General features: G+C 56.0%; 2 protein-coding genes and 1 long non-coding RNA gene across 6 annotated transcripts in view; all 3 read right to left on the bottom strand.

Moving 5' to 3' along the window:
* Positions 1–47: 47 nt before the first annotated feature.
* LOC127480197 (uncharacterized) lies at positions 48–3,223 on the bottom strand. The gene is made up of 3 exons (XR_007907788.1): positions 3,031–3,223; positions 1,454–1,543; positions 48–823 (listed from the first exon to the last, which is right to left on the bottom strand). It is a non-coding gene; the product is annotated as an uncharacterized LOC127480197 (long non-coding RNA).
* Positions 3,224–4,602: 1,379 nt separating this feature from the next.
* NRARP (NOTCH regulated ankyrin repeat protein) lies at positions 4,603–8,175 on the bottom strand. Its single transcript, XM_051808069.1, has one exon. It carries the CDS (start codon positions 7,980–7,982, stop codon positions 7,629–7,631), a length of 354 nt encoding a protein of 117 aa, XP_051664029.1. The 5' UTR covers positions 7,983–8,175; the 3' UTR covers positions 4,603–7,628.
* Positions 8,176–12,947: 4,772 nt separating this feature from the next.
* The window catches only part of EXD3 (exonuclease 3'-5' domain containing 3), a 297,052-nt gene continuing 282,561 nt past the window's right edge, over positions 12,948–27,438 (bottom strand). For 2 of the 4 annotated variants that reach the window (XM_051807941.1, XM_051807942.1), the window contains exon 21: positions 12,950–19,630. In XM_051807941.1, coding sequence (XP_051663901.1) covers positions 19,314–19,630 — 317 coding nt within the window. In that variant the 3' untranslated portion in view covers positions 12,950–19,313. Of the gene's footprint in view, positions 19,631–27,438 lie in introns of all 4 variants that reach the window. The other 2 variants (XM_051807943.1, XM_051807940.1) reach the window with 2 other exon arrangements.

The following is a 27,438-nucleotide window of genomic DNA, read 5'->3' as shown; positions in this document are numbered from 1 at the left end:
TGGGGTCCCCCGTCTGTGACCTCCAAATAGAAGCATCTGGAGAGAGATCCTGGTAAGTGTCACAGCACCTGTCAGTTACCCAAAGGTTTTGGGCTGCTGGAAGACCTGACTCCTCTCAATGGGGCAGGCTGGGCATGGGATGGGCACCAGGGGAAGGGGAGCCTCCAGCTCCTCCACCTTCTCCTGGGAAAGCCCTCCAGCTACTGGGTGACTGCGTGTTTTAGGCGTAATTGAGGTAAATCAGGAGTCCAGGGAGCTGCCACCCAGCTCCTGCCCCAGCTGGCAGAGTGATGACCACACTGAGACATCACAGTGAGAGCTCCCCAGGCACACTGGGGGGTGTGTGCAGAGGTCTTGTCCAGAGTAGGAAAACTGAGAGGTGGTTGGGCACATTTGGAGTCTGTCTGTGCAACTGCATCATGTTTGAGAACATTGCTGAGGACTGGACACAAGTACGAAGGAATTTTTCAGCTGAGAAGATGAGAACTGAAGTTCCAGTGCGCTCTTGGGGTGAGAGGAGGCTGCAGAGTTGCCACTTCCAGGCAGAGGCTCTCCTCAGCTGCAGAATTCATTCAGAGCCAGGATCCGCTTGTTGTGCAGTCATGTTTCAGAGCACAAACCATCAGTCCCAGGGTTGAGGGTCCCATGTGAAGGCTCAGCCTCAATTGCCCCATGAATGCATCACAGCAGAACCACCAGATGTTGGCCAGCCCATGTCCCTCTGTCCGTGTCCCCTCTGGCCAGGCGTGTGCAGGGCTCTGCTTGCTGGGTCCACTCTGTTCCTGCTCCGTGCTGCGTGCCCGGGTCCTCCAGGATGGCAGGGCTGGCATGAGAAGGGATCAGCATAGCCATGACCATCCTGCTCGGGATAGACATGCAGCTGGTTGGGGAATTTTCCCCTTCTGGGGAGCCTCTTCCTAAAAAGTGGCAGGAGGACACCACCAGCTCAGCTGGGCCGAGATCTGCCATTGTGTGACAGTGCTGCTGGATGTGCTGTTCTCTTTGGCCTGCCCTCAGGGACTGGTCCCCACCACAGAACACTCTTGAATTCAGGCTGAATGAGAAGTTTCCAATTCAAACAGTTGTCCCAACCATCCTCCAGTCCCCCATCCCTCCAGCCATTCAGTTTTGCCTCTCTCCATTCTTCTACCCATCCCCTACCCATCCCTCTTGTCATGCCTTTATTCTCCATCCTCCCAGCCAGCCCTTATCCCCCCATTCCTCCACTTCTCCATGTCCCTAGTGATGCCCCCCTGCCCTTCCCAGACATCCCTCGATCCCTCCAGCCACTCAGCCTTCTACCCCTCCAGATCCAAGCCCCATCCACTGTCCTCCCCAAAACAAGCCAAACCAGGATGTTGCCATGCTTGGCCATTTCCATAGGGTCAGGAAAAAAAACCTGTTAAAATGAAGAAGCCAAAAATTCCACGGCACCTGCAGGTCTGTGCCCCACCTGGAGCGAGATCAGAGGTCACCTCTCCCTGGGCACTCCCAGAGATGGGTGCTTCTGGTGTGGCAGTGCGACGCGGCAGCTGAAGAACTTCTGGGAAGAGAAGAAAGACATTTCTGCTTAACACACAATGGAGCAGTGTCATCTTCCTGGGGACATTTGCTGTACCAAGAAATGGGAGCTGCCTGCAGTCCCAGGTCTGGGATCATCCCTGGGGGGACACAGCCCTCTGAGCATGGGAGTCTGTAGAGTGAGAGTGGTTTTAGGGCATGGGGGTTGGCACTGAAAACCCCATGCTCACCTCATGGCAGGGTGTGAAGCTCATGTACACCCCAGGAAGAGCCCAAAATGACTCCAAGCTACAGGAGTAGGCTGGCCAGCTCCAGCCCCAGCCTGGGATGGATCTGGGGGACAGGACCAAATTCCAGCACCAAACACTGCAGCAGCTTTGGGTCAGTAGCAAAACAGGTTGAAACCATGACTCATCCTGTCCTTCATGAGCTGCTGAGGACCCCCAGGGCCACTGACCACCCTCTCCCACCCACCCATCCACCCAGAGAGATGGAGCCAAGAAAGCCTCAAGAAGGGGCAAAAAAAAATGAAGTCTGGAAATGAGGCCAGCCCGGCCAGGCAGCCCAAGCCACCAGCTCTTCCTCAGTACCCAACAGAAGTTGATTGTGATCTTTTTTTGTTGAAAAAGGTAACTCCTCTTTGGATCGGCTGGGCTGTAGCATTATCATAGTCATACAAATGCCCAACAAAGCATCTATTTAAAATGTCCTGAATTTTGATTACAGCCTGTCCCCTCTTGCTCGCCTGCTCACTGTCTTTCTTTCTCATTCATTACTTACTGTGTTAAGCTCCCTGAAATTCAAATAAAATCCCACCTCCTTCCCCACATCCATATGCGAGGGCCGATTCAGCGCCACTGGCTGGGCTTGACAGATGAAGGGCAATAGAAGACAAAGCTGTCAAACCTCGCCCGGCTGTGTTGACTTCCCATCGCCCCCCGGACGGAGGGGAGCCCGATCCATCTGGTTTGGAGTCAGCAGCACAAACAAAAGCAAAAGACAATGGCAGGAAGCACTTGAAAGTTCAAATTCTTGCTTTGGTTTCTCTTGGAACAACAGCACCTACGTAATGCGGCCGGCGGACAATAATGCACAGCCAGGGACAGGCAAAAATGCCAGAAGAATGTGCCTACACCACCAAACCAGCCAATATTTCTGTGTTATTGGAACAAAAATAGAAAAGCAAAAAAAAAAAAAAATGAAAAAAAATCAAGGCTTTGGAGTTCCTTGATTTCTTGGACAGGGTTTCTGTAGAGGTGAACTACAAAGTGGGGTGGCCAAGGGCTGTATGAGGAGCCTGGCACTGGGGCAGCTGTGCCCCAAGGGGCTCAGCCTTGGGGGCTGGGGCTCAGCTGTGCCCTTGGAATGGCCCTCCTGCCAGGGCCATCACACTTGGGAGCCAGGGAATACAGGGCAGCTTCGGGGGGGGGGTGTGTCCAAATCCCCTGCAAAGATCTGCCAGACACCCCAGCCCGCCCCATCCACTGTGGAGAGAGAGAAACCATGCACAGGAATGCCGTGTTTCCTCAGCAAAACCCATCCTTGGGGTAGTGGCCAGCCCAGCCCAGCTGGTTGGTGCCCTGGGACAAGGTGAAATGCAAGAAGTCCCAGGGTTGAGCCCAGCTCTGTGACAACACAGGCACTGGGATGAGTTTTTGCAGCATTCCAAGATGAGTCTGAGATGAGCTGCACCTGCAGGTGGGACCCTGCAGTGCCAGCCCTGGGAACATAGCGGTGGTGGCAGGTTTGGTGGCATATGCTGATGGGTCAGTGTCACAGTGCTGGGGCAGGAGAGGGGAGAGGTGCCCACCCCACACATCCTCCCCACAGATCAGCAGCTGCCGCAGGACCCCGGGTGAAGGACTCCCAGACCCACCAGTGGTTGTGCCTGAGGGTTTTGGTATCATCATTTTTTTTTCCTGCTCAAATCCAGTCACTCAGTGCCTCTCTTTTCCACAGTGAGCTGCTGCCCAGGCAGCTGCATGTCCCCAGGGCACCTGGGGACACCAGCTGTGTCTGTCCCAAGCACTGTCCTGTTCTGGCAGCAGATGGCACAGGGGCTTGGCACATCGGAGTGGAGTTTGACCAACCTGAAAAGGTCATACCAAGCCTTTTATCCCCATTTCTTCCCCACTGTGTTCATAGGACACCACTCCTGGAATCCCCAGGAATCTACACTCCAGAGCCAAACTGAGCATGGCACAAATTTCCCCAGGATTAGACATTTCCAGGGCTGGTAAAATTATTGATATAGAAGAAGCCTCATCCAACCTCCAGTGCTGCCAGTGAGGGAAGTTTGTCGGCATCCTGCCTTCAAAGCCCTGGCCTCAGGGAGGGCCCCACCAGTGCAGGCATAGGACTGCCTCTGCTCTTTCCACTTCCCGGAGCAGCTGGATCCTGCCTGGAAAGCCTCCAGAGGAGCAGGGCTCAGCCTGCTCTGGGTACTGGTCTGCTCTGAGCCACATGAGAGGACAGAGATGCCTCTGGGGATGGAGAGCCCAGGCTGACCCTCACCCCGTGCCCCTTTCCAGGGAGCAGCTGAAGCCACCACTGACCCCACCCCCACAGCCTAAGGGTCTGCCTCAACCCCTCGTTGGGGCCCAGATTAGAATCAAAAAGCCTGGAAAGGTTCACAGGTAGCTGGAGGGTGCTCAGCGGTCGAGGTTGGAGCTGCAGGCCCAAAAATGCACCTCACTGCCACAGTCCCAGGATTGGCTGCTGAGCTCTTCCCTCACTCCCTTGGGACAAGTAGCTTCTTTAGGAATGTCTCAAACACCATGTGCCCATCCAGCACCAGGGTTTGGTCTAAGCCATAACTCCTCCACCAGCCTCCAAATGCTGGGGTGGGGCAAACCAGGACACCACTTAAGCCCAGGGAGCTTCCTCCAGCCTGTGGCAAGGGGCCACATGCTCATACCCCAAATCCATCCCAGCCATCCCCCTCCAGGGATGCATTTAACCACAGAATAGCTGCAGGTTTGACACCAAAAGAGAGACCTGGGGACCCAGCCAGACACGCCCCACCCCAGGAACCACCCAGCATCACCCATAACCACATGGGAAAGAACAAACAGAAAAGCCTTTTTTTTATATAAAAAGATCAATGAAAAATTTATTTATAAATTTCGCACTCTGGGGCTACACGTCTATATCATACACTCAGGAATATGCTGTACTGTACAGACTTTATCCAGTTAGAAATGATCATATAGTGACCCACATACAGCTTCAATATAAGCCTAAGAATTCTTAACATTAATTAACATAATTAAAAAAGGTATTCGCATCTAAAGAAAAATCTACAGAAAAACTCCTTTCTGGAGCAATCTGTGCATCAGCTTCAATGTCTGCTTATTTCACTGACATTATCAATATATTCTTCTTACAAAAATAATAATAATAATTAAAAAGATGACTGCTGGAAGGCAACCAGTCATGCATGAAAGAGCCTCCCCCACCTGCCTCTTTTTTTTTCTTGTACTCCCCGTTTTGGCATGAAGGGTCAGCAGCACGATGAGCCAACAAGGGGGGTGGGGGGACCCTCATTTCAATTTGAATCAGTCTGCATCCCTTTTACTTCTCAGGATCAAGAGAGACCAGGGGTGTGGGGGTTGCATAGAAAATTGAAACTCTAGGGACTAGGAAGGGCAGCAGCTTTTCAGTAAAATACAAAGGGATGTAAAAATACATCAACTCACGATCTCAGAGCAAACCCCCTTCCCCGACGTACAGTTTCCCAAAAATCTCAGCGTGTCTAAAGCTCCAGGAGGCTGGAAAGGAACAATACTTTTCTTAAACAACTCACCCAGCAATTCACACAGGAGATTCACAGTCTTAATAGGTATTTTATAAAAATATAAATATGGGCTACCTCATGTTGTCTTTACAACACTGGACAGAGCTCCCTTTAGACTGGGTTTATAACCAAGATTTCTTTTTAAAAATCCATCTAGAACTTGGCTTTACAATACACTTTTTAATATCATGTCATAAATGTTATGACATTTCATTGTGGCAAATCCATTTATGTAAAAAAAAAAAATGTGCAACCATCTGGTAACGACGACAAAACCTCACTAGAAAAGGTCTTGTTCCCACCCCATAACTATCGCACAGAAGCACCAGTGGAAGTGCTGGACACCCCCTTCCATGCTCACAGAAAGACTTCGGCCAAGCAGTTCCTTGCAAATTACAGCATTAACAGTAGATGCTTTTGATAGAGCTTTTTATCTCTTTCTTCTTTAAATTTGGAGCTTTTGAAATCATCTCAAATTGTTAAAGTGGAGAAAAAAACAAAAAACATCAAACAAACAAAAAACCCCAATTGCAGGTGAAACCATCAGAGACAAAGCAGAATATTCAGTGCAATGGGAAATAATCATGGTAGACTCTAGTTTTTTTTAGTTTTAAGACTAGGAAAACAAACAAACAAAAAAACCCAACAGACAAAAGGCATATTTCCCAAACCATATTTTTGAAACACTCACCACCAGCTTCAAACAAAATCAGGCTCACAATCTTCACCACAAATATATACAAACATGATAAATAGGTAAGACACAACCCAAATAAACCAGCAGGTAACTATTTTCTTTTCTCTTTTTTAATGGGAATGGTTTGGATGCAGGGTGTGAGAGAGGAGAGAGCGGGGAGACGGCAGTGATACGGATGGCTTTAGTGCAGACGAGGAGAGGGCTGAAAGATCAGCGGGAGCGAAGAGACTTCTAAAACTTTCCACATTTTCCAAATGGATGGTCTTGTGCCATAGCAATAAAAAAGCAGCATTTGCGATTATACGTGCAGTCACTTCAAAATGCGCCTTCGGGTGGCTCACTCTGCTTCCCCCCTTTCCTTTATAAAGATATATACTGTGGGATATATATCTCCTATAAAAGGCAGGTGAGTGTACATACGTCAAGTGAATCATTCTGCATTGAGAAGTGTTATCCAAGTTTCACCACAAGAAAAAAATAGTTCCCAAACTCTTTTCAGTAGTTTTCCAGCATCTCTGTAGGCAGCAGAGAGCGCTCGCGCCCCTTTTCTGTGCAAAAGCAAATCCTCTGCCTCTAGAGTTTATTTTACTTTTTTTTTTTTTAAGAAAAAAAGAAGTCCAGGATTTGCTAATCCCCCTTTATACACAAAATCAGAAGGACTCAATGTCTTTTCCTGGGATCTCACGTGTGCTAAACGGATTCGTGGAGTGGGTGAGGACACAGACTTTCTTCGGACACCCAAGGAAGAACCAAAGCAGAAAACCCAATGAAAAATCAACCAAAACGAGGAGCAATTGGGGTGAGAAAACCACGTCTGTCATATTCCAACGGAATCGCCTCGACAAAAAAAAAAAAAAAAAAAAAAAAAAAAAAAAAAAAAAAAAAAATCAGCGGTGGGAAAACACTGGGTGAACCTTGGAGAGGAGGAAGACTTTCCTGCTCTTCCTCGCCGGCAAGGGCCGCGGGCGACCGGGAGCCCCCAGCTCATCGACGGGCCATTGCGCCTGGAGCCGCGGCTGGCACGGGAGAGGGGACCCCAGCACCAGAGGGGGACGGCGGAGAGGCTTTTGGGGAGCGTTGAAATGAAATCGTTTCTGAGCCAGAATACTTTAAATGGGAGGGTTGGGAGCGAGGGGAGCGGGGAGAGGGATTAAATATTAGCGAGGAGGGACAGGGGGCGTTAAAGCATCTGCCCAGATGTCAAACTGAAACCGTGAATACTGTGAGTGCAGCCGAGGTAGATGGAGGAAAAAAACATGTTACAGTAGGAAACAACCCTTGGAAGGAAAACCAAAATAAAAAACAAAAAAACCTTAAAAACGTAAAAGCGGTGGCGTGTTCTGCGTGGGGCCCCAAATCTTCGCCAAAACCCCCCCCGGGCGGGGGCGGGAGCAGCTCTGGCGGCCAGGGGAGCGGGGAGGGACCCCGGCATCGCCGGGGGAGAGCGGGGTGGGGGGGACCAGGCATCACCGGGGGGCGGTCCCGGCATCACCGAGGGAGCGGTCCCGGCATCACCGAGGGAGCGGTCCCGGCATCACCGAGGGAGCGGTCCCGGCATCACCGAGGGAGCGGAAGGGGGGCAGCCCCGGCATCACCGGGGGAGCAGCCCCAGCATCACCGTGCGCCGGCGGAGTATTTGGCCTTGGTGATCAGGTAGAGGACGATGTCCTGGTGGCCCCCGAAGGCGGCGATGTGCAGAGCGCTCCAGCCGTCGCGGTTGGCCAGGCGGATATCAGCGCCGAACTTGACCAGGAGCTTGACGAGCTCGAGGTTGCCGTCGATGACGGACTGGTGCAGCGCCGTCTGCCCCTCGGGCCCGAAGGAGTTGACGTTGAACTCGCAGTTCGTCATGTTCTGCAGCAGCGACTGCAGCTCCTTGGTGTTGCCGCGCCGCACCGCCTCCTGGAACACCCGCTGGCTGGGGGGCGGCGGCGGCGCCGCGCACGGCGACACCTCGCTCTGGCTCATGCCGCCGCCTGGGCCCCGCCGCCCCGCATGGACGGCGACGGCGGCGCCCTCCCGGGCATGCGGCGGCGGGCGGGCGGTGCTGCGGCGCTGCCGGGGCTGGGGGTCCCGCTGGGGTCGCGGTGGGTCCCGGTGGCCGCTCCCGGCCCCGCCGCTGCCGCGCTCGGTGCTGCGCTGGCTCCGCTCGCGCCCGTCTGGAGCGGCCCCGGCGCCGCGCGCGCCTTTTACCCGCCCTTTTATTTGCATAACAATGGCACGGCTGCGGGGGCGGGGCCGCGCGCCGCAAGCCCATTGGCCCCGGCGGGCGGGGGCGGAGACTCAGCGGGAGGATACGCCCCCCCGGGAGGGTGAGCGGGAGGGGCCCGAGCGCTGCGAAGGCGGGAGGGGGCGGACGGGGGCGCTCCGGGCCCGGGACAGCCCGGGACAGCCCGGGATAGCCCAGCTCGGGACAGCCCGGGACAACCCGGGACAGCCCGGGATAGCCCAGCCCGGGACAGCCCGGGATAGCCCAGCTCGGGACGGGACAGCCCAGGACAGCCTGGCCCGGGACAGCCCAGCTCGGGACAGTCCAGTCCAGCCCGGCCCGGGACAGCCCGGCCCAGTAGAGCCCGGGACAGCCCGGGACAGCCCGGCTCGGGACAGTCCAGTACAGTCCGGCCCGGGACAGCCCGGCCCAGTATAGCCCGGGACAGCCCGGGACAGCCCGGCGCGGGACAGCTCAGCTCGGTACATCCCGGCTAGGCGCAGCCCGGGTCAGTACAGCCCGGCTCGGCGATAGCCTCGGCACTGGGCACGATCGGCCAGGCGGGAGCAGCCGGCCCCGCCGCTCCCTGCAGCGCGGTGCTGGAAGGTTTGTGCCCGTCCCCAAACATTCCTCGGGACTCCGCCGATGAGGGTCATCAAGGGGTTGCGGTTACCCCCGATTTGGGGGTGACACGGGATTGCTACGGGTTTGTGTCCTCATAAGCCAACCGGGATAGGTCAAGGAACAGGATGGGAGGTTCAGCCCGCGGGGTCTGGCCGCTCTGGGGGCTCCCAGTGGGAGCCGCACTGGGTTTCGGGGACCTATGGGTGGGATTGATTTGGGGAGGGAAGATGCAGCCACCACTATGTCTCAGCGCTGGAGTGACTCAGTTCTGTTGCGTGGGGCTTTATCCGGGGTTGGACCCACTGCCCAGCCGAGGACCACATTCCTGGTGCGGGAGCACTGGGAGCTGTGAACACTGCGGGGAGGCGGAAAAATGGGCAAAAAGGTACCTGAAAACACTGTATCAACCAGAAACGGTACTGGGGGAGCCCTCCCCTTCCCCCCGTGCCCGTTTGGTCCCCGGGGAGCAAACGGCGGGTCTGGGTGGGAAGCAGCGTTCCTGGGCCAGCTCCCTCTGCCTCTGCCGGGCATTTGGTCAGCTGGAGCAGGACGGGAGGTGTGGGGAGAGACGAAGGAGCGTGTCATAAACTGAGGTGACAGCAGCCACGACGGGGGCAGCTGGATGGCAAGCTGCTGTCACCTGGCACTGCTGGTGTGTCCTTTTGGGGAGGCAAAGAGAGAAATCAGCCAACTGATAAATTCGACCCTAGCTGATGAAACGTGCCACCTCGGAGCTGTCTGTCACATGGCTGGAGGACAGTGGCCATGAGCTAAGAGTGCGATTTGCCCCACGGCCTGTTTCTGTGGCTTTTCCCAGCAGCTGGAGGAGCCGGGGACACCTCTGCCCCAGCTGGGTCCTTCTCCTTATCCCAACCTGCTTTTGGCTGTAAGTTGGTAAAGCAGCTCTTGTTTTTCTTCCTGTAAGGGTCTGCCTTTTTAAGTCCATTTCTGCAGCTAGTTTTTCTCATCCCTATCCCCCCTCCTACCCCATTCCCATCTTCATACTCATCCCTATATCCATGCCCATCTCCCTGTCCAGATCCCCATCTCCATCCCATCCCTGTCTCCATCCTCATCCCATGCCCGTGCACCTACTCATCTCCATCCCCATCTCCATCCAATCCCCGTTTGTCCTATCCCCATCCCCATCTCAATCCAAATCCCCGTCTCCTTACCCATGCCCATCTCATCCCAACCCCTATCCCAATTCCATCTGTCTGGTCTCACTGGCTTCCCCAGGCCAGAGCTCTCCCAGTCACACCTTTCTAATGTGAACGTCGCAGCCCACTGTTCTCACGGAAAAAGGGGGATTGGGACGTGACCGTGGCCAGGAGCTGCAGGCTCTCCTCTGCTCTCCTGTGGCTGTTGCAGCTTCTCCCAGGATGTCTCTGTGCCACTGAGGCGCGGGGCCCCCACAGCGCTGGCACAGGACACAGAGCTAGGCTCAGGGCTTGGAGCCCTGGGGGCTGTGCAGGAGCCAGGTTTGCCCGAGGATAGCGAAAAAGAGCCACTTCTGCCTGTCCCTCCCTGCGAGGGCCCCGTTCCGGGCAGGAGGTGGTGGCTCTGTCCCCATCACCCCAGCCATGGTGGCCGCGGGGATCGCCAGTGGCGATCCCTGCCCTGCTGTCCCGGTGTCACTCGCCGTGGTGAGCCGTGACTCTCGGTGACTCACGGCAGCTCTGGTTGTGCCAGGGCCCGGCACGGCCCGGCACAGCCCGGCAGTGCAAACAGCGGGGAGCGCAGGAGCCACCGCAGCCTGCGACCGTTCTCTGGCACTAATCCCAGCAAAGCCATCATGGCAAAGCTGGAAAAGAGAAGGCAGCGGGTCCTACGGCAGCTCTGCCGGAGCTGAGTGTGATGGCCTGAGGGTCGGGGCTCTGCTCTTCCAGGCTCGCCCTCTCCTTTCCACTCCTAAATATCCCGTGACAGCTGATTTTGTGCATTTACAGGCCATATCCTGCGAGGTGTGGAACCCTGTGAGTGAGCCGTGGGAGAGTGGGAATTGCTCACACCTCCCCGGTCTGGGGCTTGGCCAGAGTTACATCCTCGCAAGCAAATCTGCATTAGCCAGTGACACTGGTGAGAAAAAGAGCCCGGGCAGGGACCCAGCCATGCAAATATTCGGGGCTGGCAGGTGGGGGCAGGACTCGGCCTGGGAACGGGGCCAGAGAGGGAGGGAAAAGAGTGAAAAAGCAGAGGGGAAAAAAAAGGAAATTAAATTTTGAAACGGTGCGTTTCAACCTCAGCTTGTACCCAGCTCTGTAACCGGAGAGGAGCCGGGAGCGGTGTGACGGCCGGGCCAGGCTCCCCGCACGGCTCCGGCCGGGAAGGGGTTGCAGAGGGACCGACGGCCCCTATCCTGGCTCCATGGGGCCCTGCAAAACCAGTAGTCCCACCCAGTGATTTATCTGCTCCCTTCTGAGACGAGGGGAAGACGTAGCGGGAGGTGGGGAAGGGACCCGGAGCTGCGATGCCTTAAGGGAACGGTCACGCCGAGAGGCGCGGAACAAATTTCCCCTCCTAAGGAGACGTGACGGCCAAATTTCCCCGTACTCGTGAGAGCCTGCGGGAGGGAGTAGGACCGGCTGCCACCAGCATTGCGGGCGGGGCTCGGAGCCGCCCCGGCGCTGGGCGCGTTGGGCTGGGCATGTAGCAACCCTTTCCCAAAAATCCCAGCGGGCAGTGCCCGTCCTCAGGCCAGGCGGACACAGCAGCGAGAGTCCAGCCACCCCCGGAGGCCTCCTTGAAGGGAGCCGGAGAGCCGGGGGGACGGATCCGGGGCAGGCGGCGAGGGGGCGTGCCCCCACTTAATTCATTAAAATGTGTCGGAGAGCGTGGGAAAGACGGGAGCTTTTCTTCCCAGCGCAGAGCCCCAGCGAAAGGCGTGCGAGGGAGAGCGCCCTGCCCGCTCGGCTCCCCGGAGCCAGAGGAAGCGCGAAGGTTTCCTCCGCCGCTGCCCCGCCGGCGCTTTGCCTCCCGGCTTTTTGGCAAAGCGGTTGCCGGAGCGCCGGTGGGGAAACGTGGGGCTCGACAAATGCCGCCCGCCCGGCCGCGGGGATGTGGGATTCGAGGATGTAGGGAGACCACCTGGGCCCAAGGGGCTGCGGTTGCTGTGTGGGAACAGTCTCCCTTGTGCGGATTCATCTTTGGGGGAGGAAAGGGAATGCGGGGGGTTCAGGGGAAAACCTCCCTCCGTATGGTTGAGAGCTGCTCTGCTTGCAGTGGGGCACAAGCAGGGACACGGCTGTAGGACTGGCCTCATGCTCCCCCCATGGACACATCACACACTGTGAGCTTCCAGCAGCACTCAGACAGTGCCCGGGTGGGCTGGGACCTTGCAGCCCCTTCCAGCAGAGCTGCTAAGGCCAGTGGTGAGAATTTGTAAGGGAAACCTCATGGTCTTGCAGTGAGGACATGTGTGAGTGCCCCATGTCCTCTGCAGGGAGCATGGCATCACTAGCAAAGCTCTTACAAGTGGTTTGGGAAGCTCTGTGGACAAGGGGAGGCCCCAGACATCCTCCTGGGACACCCCCATCACAGGGGCCACTGCAGGAACATGGGCTGGGGACTGCCACTTCCTGTGGATGCCACTAAGGATGCTGCTCTGTGTAGTCCCTCCTTCCCAGCCTGTGACAAACAGGATTTAAAGTCTGAGCGAGACTCAAGCATGGTCATAGCCCGACAAGTGATCCTTGTCCTCTGGGGGAGACACAGGTGGAGGTGTCCATGGGCTGGAGGACGTGGTGCTGGACTGTGCAGTTTGGGTTGTCTCACTGCAGCTTGGCCTTTAACCACTCCAGTGCCCCATCTTGTCAGTCCTTATCCTGCTGGAAATGCAGCTCCTCTGATGTAGCCTACAACCTCAGCATCTGACAGCATAAATATGTTCCTGGAGCAAAAGGCTACGAACTGGGATGTGCTTGGAGCTGAAGAACTGCCTAGTGCCACAGGCAGGGGTCTCCAGCTGCAGCAGTGTCCCAGTGCTGCCAGGTCATACTGAGACATCACCTTGACTGATATCCCTCTGGCCACTGAGTACACATGCACCAAACTGCCATGGTTCCAGCCCAGGCTCTGCCTCACGTGTCCCTGACCAGGTGCTCTGGCAGCTGCTTGTGGGACTTCTGGTAATGGAAAACTGGCATGTGGAGGGACCAAATATCCACTTTGCAGGTGCTGATAGAGTTGTTTGGAGGCACAGACCCTGGTTTCATGTGCCCTAGGCCAACCTTCCTGCCATAATTACCTTGTCCTGGGCCATCAGAATGATCTCCAGGATTGAATACAGTGTTAGTGCAGTGTTTTGGTGCTGGTAAATGACCATCTCCTGAGACATGTGGTCCCCAGGGCCACTTACCATGGAGTCACAGGCTGTTTTGGGTTGGAAAGGACTTTTAAAGTCCGGCTCATTCCAACCCCTTGCCAATGGGCAGAGACACCTTCCACTAGACCAGGTTGCTCCAGGCCTCATCCAACCTGGCCTTGAACACTTTCAGGCGTGGGGCACCCACAGCTTCTCTGGGCAACCTGTTTGATTGCATTGTGTGGCCACTCCTTTGCGGTGGCTGCAGGAATGGAGATATGTCACCCCACTGCTCCCACTGCATAGTTACCCCAAAAGACACATTACAGATCACCAGGGCTGGCCTGGGGACCTGGTGACTGCTCCGTGGGGACATCCCTGGGATCTGAGCAGGCTTGGGGGTAATGTGGCCATAGTCCCTGTGGGATGTGCCTGGTGAGCGCATGTAAGCTCATTTGCCTGGGAGCTGTGCCCACATATTGGCAGGCTGATGGGAAGGGTCCGGTCCCAGGCTATTTCCCAGGGAGCAAACATCTTCCTGACCAATGCATATGTCCCTCCCTGTGTGGCACTGACACCTCTCTCGTCTCCCTGCCCCAGCGAGGGGCCAGCAACAGTGACCCCCGGCTCATGGGAGCAGCATTGCCATGGTGTGGGGCAGCATAAGGGTCTGAGCTTGCAGCCAGTCCAGGGCTCTCAGCCCTGGGTCCGTGCCCAGAGACACGACAGTTTGTTTGAAAACGGCAGCCAAGCAACTGGGAGCTCAACTGGAGCATCCGGCTGGAAGAGCGGCTCCGTGATGAGGATGGGCAGCAGTACAGCCCTCATCCTTCTCCTCCTCCCCTGCCTCACCAGCTGCCTTAGGGATTGACGAGCACTAGTTCAAGGCACAAAGTCACGCCAGGGAAAACTGAGCTGGTTTCTGTGAGCCGGTCAAATATGCGGTGAGGTTTCCGCTCCAGATTACTGGAGGAAGGAAGTTCGCTCGGAAGGGGATGGGGATAAGGTGGAGGAGAAGGGAGGGAAGTGCATTCCTGCCTGATGAGGAACAATGTTGATATATTCATTTGTAAACTAAAGCTGGCCTGAGCGTCAAACACCTTGTCCCCATCAAGCTCCAAAGGATGTGCAGGAATACACAAGGAGAGGAGAGGAACCTTCTGACATCCGATGCAGCGTGTGGTTTCCCAGGGCTGAGGGATGGATGCTGTTCAGTCAGGTCTCATTCATGAGCAATAAAACCCTTCTCCAATGCTGCTTTATCCCAGGGTCCCCCCATGATCATATCCTGCCATGCAAGGGCAGGAGCTGAGCACGGGTGAAACACCTGGGGGATCGATGGTGTCCTGGAGCCCACCCAGAGCCCCCATCCCTGCTGGGGCTGCCCTTCCCACGCAGGATCAAATGGCTCCATAAAAGCATGGAGGGCTCATTACTGCCCTAATAAATGTTAAATATTAGTATGACGCAGACAATGGGATTTTGTAATTATCTCTTTTTTAAGCAGCCAGATAGGGAAACAATACTGTTGGCTGATTAAAAAGCTCCTTTAATTCCCTTTGATCTGTATCCACCATTCAAAACTGGACAATTTATTACTTCCTGGATGCTCCTCAAGGCTGATTGGATGTGGAATTTGCTGTTGACTGTGTCTATGACTGGAGGTGACCTTGCTGCACAGATCCCACCACGGCATCACCTCCTGTGGGCAGCAGGAAGGGAGAGGTGCTGTGCTGGGTCACAGCTGCCACCCCTGTCCCCAGGAGCTGGATGGGATCCTCTGGGAGCTGTTTCATGCCACGTCCACAGGTACACATGACCTGCTGGTGTCTGCCCTGGGTTGGTCTCCTAAAAAAAGTCCCACAGTGGTGATCTTGCCCTAGCACAGCCCTGGCTGTAAACACAAAAGCTCTCCCCAAAATCGATGGAGCTGACAGGCAGATAAAGTCCGGGAGGTGTCAAGGACATGACCCTACTGTCCCCAGGGTTCAGAAGGGAAAGCATTCTTCCAGGCAGCTGTCCCCAGGTGAGGGACAGGGCCATGTGTCCCTGTTTCCCAACAGCTCCCCTCTGCAGTGAAAGGGGTGGCAGACAGATATGAAACCACAGCTCTGGAAAACCCAGTAAGCAAAGGCCAGAAATGCCCATGGGTGGTCAGATGTCCATGTGACTCAGCAGCTTCCTCCACATGGGGTCTGGACAGGTTCATCCCATTCTGGAGAGGTTCGTCCCACTCTGGATGAACATTCCACAGCATGACAAAGCACCGCTCACCACACGGGCCAGCAACGGGAGGCTCTGATCATTCCTGCTTTGCCTTATCCCCAGTTTCTGCCATCCCAGAACAACTCCTGAAGAAGCAGGATGCTGACACATGGCTGAGTCTGCATGGAGCCCAGGGGGCTGGGCAGCTCAGCCTCTGGTGTGGGCAGTCCCTTGCTCACCAGCTGCAGTGACCCCACTGGTACCTCTCACCAGTGGCTGGCATAGAGGGGCTGCTGGCAAAGCACGAGCCTCGTTCACCCCCTGCTCACAGGACACTCTTTAAGGTCCCCACATGCTCCAGGGAGCTGGGGGTTTGGTGGTCCATAAGGACATGGTAACTCCAGTGGCACCCAGGAAGAAGGTGGCCTATGCACTGGAGGAGCCAATGTTTGGCAGAGCATCAAGGGTTCTGAACCTGAACCTAAGAACATCCTGCTTCCAGGCATTGAAGAGATCACCTGGACACACAGGGACAACAGCAAAACTCCCAGAGCCAGAGCACCAGCCCAAGGCTGAGAGTGGCAGGATGTCCTCGAGGGGCCAGATACAGCATCTGCAATCATTGGGCAGTGGCTGCCTCAGGTGGGTGCTGGGGATTCCTCAGCGGGGATCCCATGTGCTCCTGCCACCCAGGCCGGACACTTGAGGAATCTGGAAAGGGCTTAAAGGAGAACACTGTACTGGCAGTCTCAGGCAGCCTTCGGGCCCCTGAGCTGGGATGGGGAGGGACAGAGGGATGGAGAGATGCAGAGATAGAGAGCTTCAGGGTCGGTGGCACAGATGGTTGAGAACATATGCCATGGCCCATACTGCTGAGATTACAGCTGGCATACTGGGAGCAGCTCCACCCAAGTGTGTCCATGTCCAAGCAAGGTCACTGTCCTGTCACAGCACCAAATACAACTCAGGCCAGAGGGACCTCAGCTGCCCCATGCTGCCATTAGGAATTGGAGACACTTTGTAAACATCTGCCCGTGACATAGAGGCAGAAAACCTGTTATCATGAGTGCTGTTTCCTAGTGCCAAAGCTCTGCTTTCACATGGGATTCAGTCCTGGAGCTCACCCTGATGGTTCAGGACAAGGTAATTGTGGCCCAGAGGTGCGGAGGTTGGTCCAAGGCACATAAAACCAGGGTCTTTGTCTCCAGACAACTGTAACATCACCAACAGAGCAGATATTTGGTCCCTCCACGTGCCAGTTTTCCAGGACCAGAAGGCCCAAAAGCAGTTGCCAGCATACCAGGCCAGGTACATGTGATGGTGCCAGTTTGTCCCCTGCTGTTACTGCCTGTCCCAAAGCTGTTGTACCAGAAACATGATAAAAATGACCTGGGGGTAAAAGTGAAGGGGACATTTCCATTCTAGATGAAGAGGGAATTAAGAAAAACACATTAACACCAAGAGAGAGCACGGGGCTGGAAAACAAGGAAGTGAAAGACAATTGCTTCAAGATTATGTGCAAAAAATGTAGACAGATGAGAAGACAAAAAATGGAAAGAGTGGATGGAACAATGACAGCCATGGAGGACAAGATGAGCAGCAGGCATTTTAATCCCATTAGGAGAAATAATCCCCATGGCTGGAGGTGTCAGTGCACATTCAGGAAGGTGTGCCAGGGTCCAGGAGCCTCCAGTCAAGTGGGAAAATCCCTGTTTTTCTTCTGCCCATCTCTAGGAGCAGCAGCCATCTCCAGCATAAACTAAGAGAGATAGGAAAGGAGGGATGAAGGTGGTGGTGAGGGAAGGTTTTGCTCAAAGACTGGTTTTGGCTGGTGAGCTCCAGTGCTGGGCACCCACTGGCCTGGGACAATGAATGGTTCTGGGGCACCTGGGCAGTGCCATGGCAAGGCTGGGCTGTGGGGGCTCCATGGGGCCAGACTCTACCCCAGGGCCAGGGGATCAGAGGGAACAGATGTGGTCTTCCTTGTCTGTGACTGTATGGGAAGGAGAGGAGAGGAAAAGGAGAGAAGAGTAGATGGAGCCTTTTAAGAAATTCCTCAAACCCAGCACCCCCACACAGCCAAAGCCTTGGCAGCAGGAGGTGTGATCCCTATGTCTATCACTCCATGGGCAGAGCAGTGGCTGAGGCTGGGGTTCTCGCTGACACATGACCACTCCCTGGCAGACACTGCTGTGATGGTGATGATGGTGATTCTCAGCCATGGAGGAGGCTTTCTCTCCAAGTTCTGTCAACCAAGTGTAGGGAAGAGGGAATAACCCCCCCCAAATCTCCTGGGAAACACAGATCTTGTAGCTGACTCTCACCCCTGTGCGTCCCAATGGGAAGGGACCAGGCTTAGCATCCCTGTCCTCCCAAAATGGGTCCAAACCTTTCATGTGCAGGGCCAGTGGTGCATGCTGAGGTGGTGACAGCCCCTCTGTCACGGTGACACTGGTGTCCACCTCGACTTTGTTCATCACTGGTGAAGGAGATGCTGTTATTTTATGCTTCCACTTGACAGGGATGAAACTCCATGGCAGTAATCAAGGGGCAGCGGGTAGCTGTGGCAGGGCTGTGAGATAGATGGAGACAGTGGGGTGGGCACAGGGATTATCTGCCATCTTGTGATGGAAACAGGGACAAAATGACACACTGTGGCCATGGAAAGTGTCACCAGAGGGTCATGTCCATGGCCAGGACTCACCTAGGACCACTAGGGAGTGAGGATGGGCACAGTGTAGGTACAGTCACATTTCAGGGTCACTTAATTAATGCTCAGACAGGGTCTTGTGGAAAGAGAGATATTAAAAGTGGAAAAATTATCTTTTTTTCTTAAAGCGTTGAGCTGGAGGGTAAGATGTCCCTTGGGGGGGAAGGACCCCCTGGCACTGTGTGGCCAGGAGCTCTGGAAGAGGAAAGTGAGTCCTGCAGTGCAGGTGCTTCCCTGGCCCAAAAATGTCACACCTCAGCCAAGAGCACCTCGGGCCCTCTCAGCAATAACAGCAGGGCCTGGAAGTTAACCTGGATTAGAAGGGAAGTTTTGCAAACACTCCTCTGTTGTAGGGTGAAGTGGTGTGAGCCTGGCCCTGGATCTGGAGGCACCCAACAGAAGTGCCTGGAGCTTTGGACAGGCCTGCCTGGACTCCTTGCCTCTCCTGGGATCTCCACAGCTTGTGCAGTCTCCTCTGGGTGCTGGCCAGTCCCACCAGTGACACTGGTTGCTGGAGGTGGTGGGACCACATGCCTCACTGCCAGTCCTGCTGCCTCCACACAGAGCCTCAGGCACGTGGGTGCCCTGAGGGACCACCCCAGGGAGGCAGGTAGCTGTAGCTTTGGCACCACTGGGACCCCCCAGGACCAGCCTGGCTCTGCTGGGGCATCTCAGATCCCAGTGGGTATCGTGGTGCACCCGGAGATTTCCCTGACCCCAGAAGTGCTCAGCCCCCCGGGACTCCTGCACCCACTGATCACCTCTGAGGAATGCTAGAAGAACAGGACCAGGGTGAGCAGGATACTTGTTGTGGTGTGGCACATGTCCCACAAGCTGGGAGCACTCCAGGCACTGGAGATGCTCTCCCCTGTGCTGCTGTTGGGGACGCAGCTCCTGGGTCCCCACCATGAGTGACCAGGCAGAGGGGCACTGGGGCGAGGGTGCCATGGGGTCAGCACTGCTGGGGTGATAATTTTGGTTTGGAGACCTCTGCTACCCTCTTGCCATGCCCAGCCTGGAGAGGGGCAGAAATAAAGCAAAGGGTTCATTCCCTGGCTACCTCTACTTTAATGATCACATGGAGGCCACGTGTTTTTTGGCTGTTGCAAACCATTAGTGCAACTGTGTCAGTGCTCCATGGTGGATCCCAAAACAAGAGCCCCACTGCTTCCAGCCTCTTACTGCAAACCCATGGCCCAAAATCCTTGCGTAGTTCCCTGTCTCACTGTCAAGCCCCTGCATCCTCCCTCAGCTCAGCTCATAGACGCTTTGTGCATCCCCTGAGACCAAAAGAACATCCCGAAACTGGGACACGACACGTCCAAAATGGGACCCCTCCCAAAACACCTTCCCACAGCAGGAGCAGCAGTAGAAGTCGGTGAGCTCAGCTCTGTCCAGCACCCCGGGGGGGATGGCATCGACCTGCAGGACTGTGCCTCCCCCCAGCACTGCATCTGCCCCTCGCTGCTCCAGCTCCTCTGGCTGCTCTCTGTGCGCGGTGCAGCCGGGCTGGGCTGAGTCACGGGCTGGCATGGTGACATCGCACAGCTGGCTCCCTGGGCAGACTGTGGAGAGAGGAGACAGCACATGACATCAGCCACTGCTGTGATTAGCAGAGTCTGTGTTCATCCATGTGAGCGACCCTTGTGAGGGGCCCGTCATACCTGCAGGGGGTCCAGGCTCTATCCTGCATCCCAAGGAGGAGCATCCCATGAATTTGGGAGAAGGGGCGGTCACCAGCATCCACCAACTGCCTGCCCTGAGCGTGGCACCTCTGCCGTGTCCTGGGATCTGTTCCAGTCTCGGTAACTGCACCAGTGCTACTGCTGTACTGGGTGCAATGGTTTTTCCTCCCTGTCGCAGGTCAGGCAGGGCTGTTCTCCAAGCTGGGCTGGGCCCCCCACCCATGGCTGTCTTATGGGACAACCAACAGCAAGGTTGCCCTTACTGCTGTTTAAATTAAACCATCACCATCATTCCCAGTTGTCTGTGCTGTTCATGACACCCATGACTCTCCTGACCTGCTCATGGACACGACGCCTTGGGGTATCTGTGGCCTCATTCCTCATCTCCCATACGTGACCCCCCATCTCCCACCACAAACACATCACCGTGGGGTGTCCCACAAGGGACGCTGTGGGGTGTGATGTGGGGCCATGTCCCATGAGCTGTTCCTGCACGCCCCCAGCATGGGGGGATCATTTCCATGGCACACCCAGTACCACACCCCCCCGGCAGCTTTGGCAGCTCAGTGCAGGCTCTCACACCCGCGGCAGGGACACGGCACGTCGCTGGATCCGGGCAGCGGAAGCTGAGGGCTGAGCTGCCTCCCATCCATCAGGATGCCTGGCAGCTGGGGACAGGCTGCAGTTATTGCTATGGGATGACTCAGTTTTGGCAGGGGGAGACTGTCCTGCCCAGGCACCAACTAAGACAACAAAGGGCATCCCGCATCACTCCTGTGCCAGCTCTGGGGTGTCCAGCCTGCCCTTTCCAGGATCACAGGGACCCCATCGGGAGCCACCTGGGACAGAGAGGGACACCAGCATTCCTGGCTGGCTCTTCCCTGCGTCCCAAAGCTGTCAAGAGCTTGGGATATGCTGGGATTATCATGAGGGAAAGCAAGGCTGAGGACAACCCTGAAATGGCCATCTCATCTTGGCAGAGCCACCCCATCCTGGCAGAACCGCCCCATGGCTGTCCAGAAGGGTCTGGACCTACCACTACTGGAGCAGAAAGAGCTGCAGCCCAGAAGGGGTGTGGAAGGCTCAGCTCACACCAGTTCAGGGGTGCTCCCCCAGCCCTTCCACACCTCCCCAGAGGAGATGACCAGATGGAGCTGGTGGGACACAGTCACCTCTGTTTCCCAAAAGACAAACAGCCACCCTCAGGGTCATGGCTGTCACTGGAGATGTTCTCAGGGTGGATTTGCAGACCAGCCCTGCACCACCACACCACTCATGAGTGGCACAAGTTTTTGATCTGCTGCCACAGCACGAGGGGAAGCAGCCCCAAGCCCCATCCCAGCCACTGGGCAAGAGTCAGGCTCACCATCGCTGTGGCCTGGGCAAGTGCCCCATGACCCCACTTGTAGATGGGCCTTTCCTTCATCTCCTGCATCTGCTTCAGACATGAAGTGGCATCCATCCTTAGAGGGAAAACAGTGACCTTGATTTCCCATTTTTTCCAGTTTCTGGCAAGTGGTGAAGCACCCAGGCTGCTCTCAGGAGATTCCTGAGACAGCTGGAGCAGGTACACAGAGGAGGAGCCCATTTCCCAGGGATTCCTCTAGGACAAAGCCTGTCAGCAGATGGCAGATCCCCATGGCAGGAGCAGGGGCTCTGTCCTTGCCCCATTCCTGCCTCCCTCTGCCCTGTGCTACATGGTGATACGGGGTGGCCTCTGCCTGGGCACCCTTTTCTCTCATTGTCCCCGCTCTCGAGCACATGATCCTGGAGGGAGGGACATCAGCCTTAGGTGAGACTTTTAGATCCAACCATAACAGAAATGATGCTACCAGCACTAAACACCCATGGACAACAACTTTCCTCATCATGGAACCTAAAGAATTCCCCGGCCGGGACACAGCACTGGAACACCAACACCCCTGTGTGCCTGCAGGGGTCCTGAGCAATTTGCTCTCCCTTCCAACATGCTCCCTCTGCTGCCCTGCCGCTGGTGGGCAAAGCCAATGGCAGACTCCTTCTTCCCTGCACAGGGGGTGAGAAACCTCCAGCTCCCCCAAACACCCCAATCCCACCCTCCTGGGCTCGTGGGAAAAAGGCAGGCAGGGAGGGAAAGTTCATCCCTTAAAAGCCTGGGGAGAGAAAGGCTGTGATGGTCACCCTGTATTCTGCCTTTGCTTGCACCAGCCCCCTCCTAATTGTGGCTCTTCAAAGGGTTGAGAATGCTACATCACTTCAAAGTGACCATTTCTGAATGGGAGCTTGTAAAACCCCTTCTCCCCCTCCCACCAAATTCTTCCCAGGGCTTTTGAAGATGCCTGCACTCCCCTCATCGCTGTGGTTAAAGGGCCACTAGGCACCAGGCACAGGATACCAGCCGGGCACATGGGAAAACTGCACTGGGAAAAGGTTGGACCCCCAAGAAAAACGGGTGTTTCCTGGAGAAAAGGGGGATTTTTTGAAGGAAGTTTTTTTCTCCCCTTTGAGACAGGCAGAGCCCTCCCCGGAGGAGTTGCGGCTCCCCCGGGGCTGCAGCCCAGCTCTCCTGGTTGCTGCACACCCTGGAGTTACGATGGAGATGGAGCAAAGGGCATGTGTGGGGTGCATGGGGCTGCGGGGAGCTCAGTATGTCCTTTCAACATGCAGGGAGTTTGTCAGATCCCCAGCTTCCAGAGCTCTCTGCGGTTCACACCAAAGGCTGGATTTCCACTGTATACCCGTGGAGGAGAAAGGAAAGCCATTCCTTAACAAATCGATTCGAAACACCTCTTGGGAACTAATAATCCTGTTATAAAACATCTTGAAAATAAAAACCCCTTTGCCTCTTGCCTGGGTCACCCCGGGGATGACAGAACCCGGACGGGCGGGCTGAGCCCTGCAGCCCCCCAGCACCCTGGGGCTGAGCACCCACACGTGTTAGTGCTGCAGAGCTCCACGGGCAGCAAGGATCATCCTTATCCCCAAGCACTGTCCGCAACCAGGCAGACCCGCTCAGCACAAGAGCCGTTTCCTCCTGGCCTAGCACGTGCTGCCCACTCACACTGCCACCTCCCACCCACCCCTGCTCGCCCATGGGAATTAATCCCATTCCTGCATCAGGGGCACACAGTATTTCTGCATCAGGGATGAGCAAGGACAACACACCCTGGGCTGAGCAAGGCCACCTTCAGCAGTGGGATCTCACCTCTGTAGCAGCCTGCTTTGTGCTCAAGCTATTGCCATGTGCCCCAGAGCCGGGCGGCCCCACGCTCCACAAGGTTGGGTGCAGCAGGAGCCCTATGGCCTGGAATGGATCCTCTTCCTTCAGTCCCCAGCCACCAGCACCAAGACAGTGAGGCAGAGCCCCACCAAAGGCACATCTCACACTCTGGGCACTGCATGGGCTCTGGTGCCTGGGAACTCACAGTCTCTTCACCCCAGGGGACACAGAGCCCCAAGGGCACAGCAGCATCCAGGACCCCAGACCCCACAGCTGCAGACCGTCACTCTGGTGGTCCCATATGAACCCTGAACTATTGCCACAGGCAGGCTGTGAGGGGCAAGGTGACTTGTCTCAAGGTAGGGACAGGGCAGGAGTCACAGCTCCATGTGCCCCACTGTGAGGTCCTGCCCATGGATGGGGGGCTGAGCCCAATGGAAGGGACATGGCAGGGATGGGGGGATGCACACCCCCACCCACAGAGGGTCCCTTAGCACTGTGGAGGTCACACTGAAAGGCCTCTGTGATGGTGATACGGTGACCTGTAGTCTCTACAACCTATTCTGTTGGCTGCAATGCTGGAGTGCTGGGTCAGCACTGGGACCCATCACGGCAGGATGGGGGGGAACAGCAGGGCCTGGAAATCTGGGACAGAGCAGGATCAGGGCAAACCTTCTTTGAACCAGTGCCCATTTCCCTTTCCCAGCCCACACAGCCCTGATTTGGCTGGAAACAACCCATCCCCACATGTGTGAGCCCTGGACACCCCCAGGGTTTCAGTGTCAGGGTGCTGGCTTGTAAGCCCAACTTCCCAGGGGTGCCAAGTACTTCTGCCCAAAATCTTGCTCCCCAGGCCCTGTTTCTTGCCCAGGTCCCTCTGTGTCAACCCAGCCTGAACCAAGACCTTGGGATGAGGAGCCATGTGCCTGTCCAGGCTGGCTCAGGTGAGGACCTGGCAGCTCCAGCTGCCTCCGGAGAGGCCATGGGTCTGGCAGGCCTGTGCCAGCACTGAGCCCTGCGCCAGCCGCACCCAGCGCCATCGCAACCGCGTGCGGGGGCTCGGCCTCAGCCTGGGCTGGGGTGTTTGGGAGAAAGCTCACAGCGTCCAGGCTTTGCACAGAGCTGAAGCAGACCTGGGAGCATTCTTGGAGTACAAAGGTGCATGGGAAACCTCAGCCGTGGTGAGAGATCAGCCTGATAAGAGGAGTTACGAGCCTGAGAAATGTGCTGATTGCAGGGCACTGAAGATGCCTGGTTATCTTTTCCTCCTCGATAAGACAGATAAACAAAGGACAAAGGACCCGGGATTGTGCAACCTGGGCTGCAGCAGCCTGGCCATGATCTTAAGATGTTCCCAGGGTGGAGGAGGGAGGATGAGCTCAAGCAAGAGGCACCTTCAATTGCTCTCATCTCCCAGTGCTGCTGTGGGAGAGAACCCTGCCAGATCCTGCATCCAGTGCCAGGCAGCAGCAACGGTCCTGCTCCAAATGGCTCCCAGCTCCTTCCCAGGGCATGCTGGGCACAGTGCCCCTGTCAGCAGGCACAGCAGAGCTCTGCAAATCCGCAGCCATGACAGTGTCACCGGGTCTCCAGCTCAGCTGTGATTTTCCACATGAGCAAATGAAATTCTGCTGAAGAGGGGAAGCTGGCAGAGCACAACCCATCTGGGGGGCGTTTCTGGCTGGTCTTGCCACTGCAGCTCCCAGTCCCATCCCTGCCCCACCTGGGGACATGAGGATGCTCCCATCATCCCGCTGTGCCCTGGAGAAAAGACAGCTTAATTGTGTGGGGTTGCCTGGTCTGAGGGTGAAAGGGCTGGGGACCCCCTGGGATCCAGCAGTGCAACCCTCCAGGAATCTATCCTTTTCCCTGTGGAAGTGTTCAGAGCAGCCTGAGACATTGGGCGTGCCTTGGCCTCTCCCACACACTGGGTCTGGTATAAGGCAATGAGGCTACATTGGTATGAGAGTGCTCCTGGGAAAGCACAGGAACCTCCTGCCTTTTCCACATGGCAATAAGGCGAATGTGATGCTCACAGCAAAGCCAAATGTTGTAGATCAGGGAATCATGGAAGGAAAAAAATTGCACCCAGCCTTAGGGCTGTGGATGTGTAGTGGGCTCTTCCCACTGAGCACCTGGCTAAGGGCACAGGGTCTCACCAGCCCTCAGCTGTCCCAGTGTGGTGGCTGTAGAGGAGGGACCTGGGACTCTCCTGGTGTCACCCTGGCTGGGAGCTGATGCACAGCCTTTCCCGCACCGTCTTCTGCAGCTCTTCCTCCTGCCTGCCCTGTGCTGTCTCTGCCCACTTTTCCCCAGGCTGGTAGTGGAGCTGAGAGTGAGATGGGAAAGAAATCCCAAGTCACTGCTCAGGCTGGCAGGGGCAAGGTGAGTGCTCGAGCTGCCCAACACCATCCTGGCACCCAGTGCAGGGACACTCTGGCTGCTCCTGCAGCCACCCAATGGGGCTGTCTGGGACGTGTCCTGCACCTGCAGGATGTGGTGTTGGAGGAGAAGCTGGGTAGTGCAGATCTCACTGGTCTCCAGAACCAGCTCTGGCAGCTGGTCAGGGAGGTGCTCACCCAGCATGGGCGAGTGTCCCTGAGCACCCCCGGCCACTCTCCAGCAGGGAGCAGAGGCTCTGCTGTGCCTGCCTAGCAGCACAGACCCAAGGGAAGCAGGACCAACTGTTTTCATCTTTTGCAGCATGTTTTAGATGGCAAGGGGGGATTTTACAATTAAAGTAGCCTCCTCTGGTGAATCCCAATCTGATGGAATGTGCTACATCCTCGCCTTTCCCAGGGACCAGACTTCATCTGGCAGAGCACCCCTCAAGCACTGGGGCACCGTGCCAGCTGGTTTTACTGCACTGACTAAGCAAGAAGCTTCCCCATGCCAAACAAGAGTCTGTGACAGCCCATCCCTCTGGGTCATTCAGGAGCCACACGCTGTCAATGCCTCCAGTGAGGTCTTTCCTGTGCCCTGTGGTGACCCACAGCCCTGCTCCTCTCTCTGTCCCAGCTCCAGTCTGCTCCAGGCACTCGGGGTGCTCAGAGCATCCCACTGGGAAAAAGGCATCACATGGCAAAGCTATCAGGGCCTGAAACTAATTTCTAGCCCTTCCATCAAAGCCCTCATGCAGGGAAACTGTGGCTGTGTCAGGGAAAATGTTCCCTAAAACCTTTGAAAGCCCTAGGTCCAAGTAAAAATGAGCTATTACAGGATGAATAATTGGCCCTTCCTCATTTGGAAGCCCTGTTATAAAAATCCAGGAGCCTAACTGAGCAGCACTGGCCTGAGGTTGGCTGCAGATGGACCCCAGGACTCTGGAGCATCTGGGCTAGCCATAGGATTGTGTTGAGAGGTGGTCCTGCAGGATCCATCCCCATCACCCATCCGCCCCGGCACTCATAGGCTCCTCCCCATGAGAGGAGGATCCCTTCTTGCCTGGAAGCAGGAGCAGGGAAAAGGCATTTTCTTACCTTTCAAGCAGCAGTACCTGGCCATGGTCTGGGGGTTAATCCATGTTCAGTGACATGATGGAGATGACATGGCCCAGGCTGGAGTCAGGGGAGAGGGGCCAGTTCTGATGTGGGCTGTGGGTGCTGAACTCCCCACGCCATGTGTTGAGCCACAACTGGGGGCAGAGCAGGTCCCTGCCACCAACCCCTCCAGAAGGAAAATGTAAAGTAAATCAGGGAACAACTGAGATTTTCCTCATGGTCTTCTGTGTCTGCCCAGGCTGTCCCACTGCCACCACTGTCCCTACCACGTGATAGCAGGACATTGTCAGCACAGCCTTCTCTTTCACAAAAGTTGACCCAGAGTGGGACATTTGGGGACAACCTAGTCAAGCTCACACTGATGCTCACCATCCCAGCAGCTCTGAGGAAAATCCAAATAGAAATGGAACCCCCTGGGTGGCAAGAGCCCCAGGGCACAGCAGACCCTGTCGGCAAGCCCCCAGGGGTTTTCACTTTCGGTGGGTGCCACTGCTTCGCTGTGCCCACCTGCCCAGGAATCATGGCTTCTATTTTATGTCTCCACCAACCTTCTGGGGATGCTGTGGCACCTTCTGTCCCTGTCCCTGACTGCTCCAGGGTGGAGGATGCTCCCTGATAAGGTTATGTTGGACATGGCCAGCACAGGGGTCCCACCTGGTCTTTCCTCATGAGGCTCCCCCAGGGACACGAGGACCCAGCAAGAGGCTGCATGGCCTGATGTGGACATGGAGTGTTGCAGAGGGGGTATAAAGGCTAGAGCAAGGTGGTCCCTGAAGAGTCTGCGTGGAGGAGCCACAGTGCTGTGTGAGACTATCCCAGCTCCATCATCCCCATCCAGAATGGGGAAGGGGAAACGACTCACACGCTGAACACAAACCACAGCATTTCTATTTCCCATACTCTAAAACTGGCTGAACTGGCCCAGCTGGTCTCTGGGTACACACACAGTGAGTGCCCTCACCAGAGAAACCACCATGGAGGATGTCCCA

This window comes from Manacus candei, unplaced genomic scaffold (genome assembly GCF_025592945.1).
Source record: "Manacus candei isolate 608988 ecotype Guabito, Panama unplaced genomic scaffold, ASM2559294v1 h1tg000071l, whole genome shotgun sequence".
Classification (NCBI taxonomy): Eukaryota; Metazoa; Chordata; class Aves; order Passeriformes; family Pipridae; genus Manacus; species Manacus candei.
Note: the sequence above shows the minus strand (reverse complement) of the source record. Positions and strands in the feature narration are given on the sequence as shown.

Bases quoted from the DNA above. Each gene is read 5' to 3' on its own strand.
- NRARP (XM_051808069.1), bottom strand. From the start codon at position 7,982: ATGAGCCAGAGCGAGGTGTCGCCGTGCGCGGCGCCGCCGCCGCCCCCC.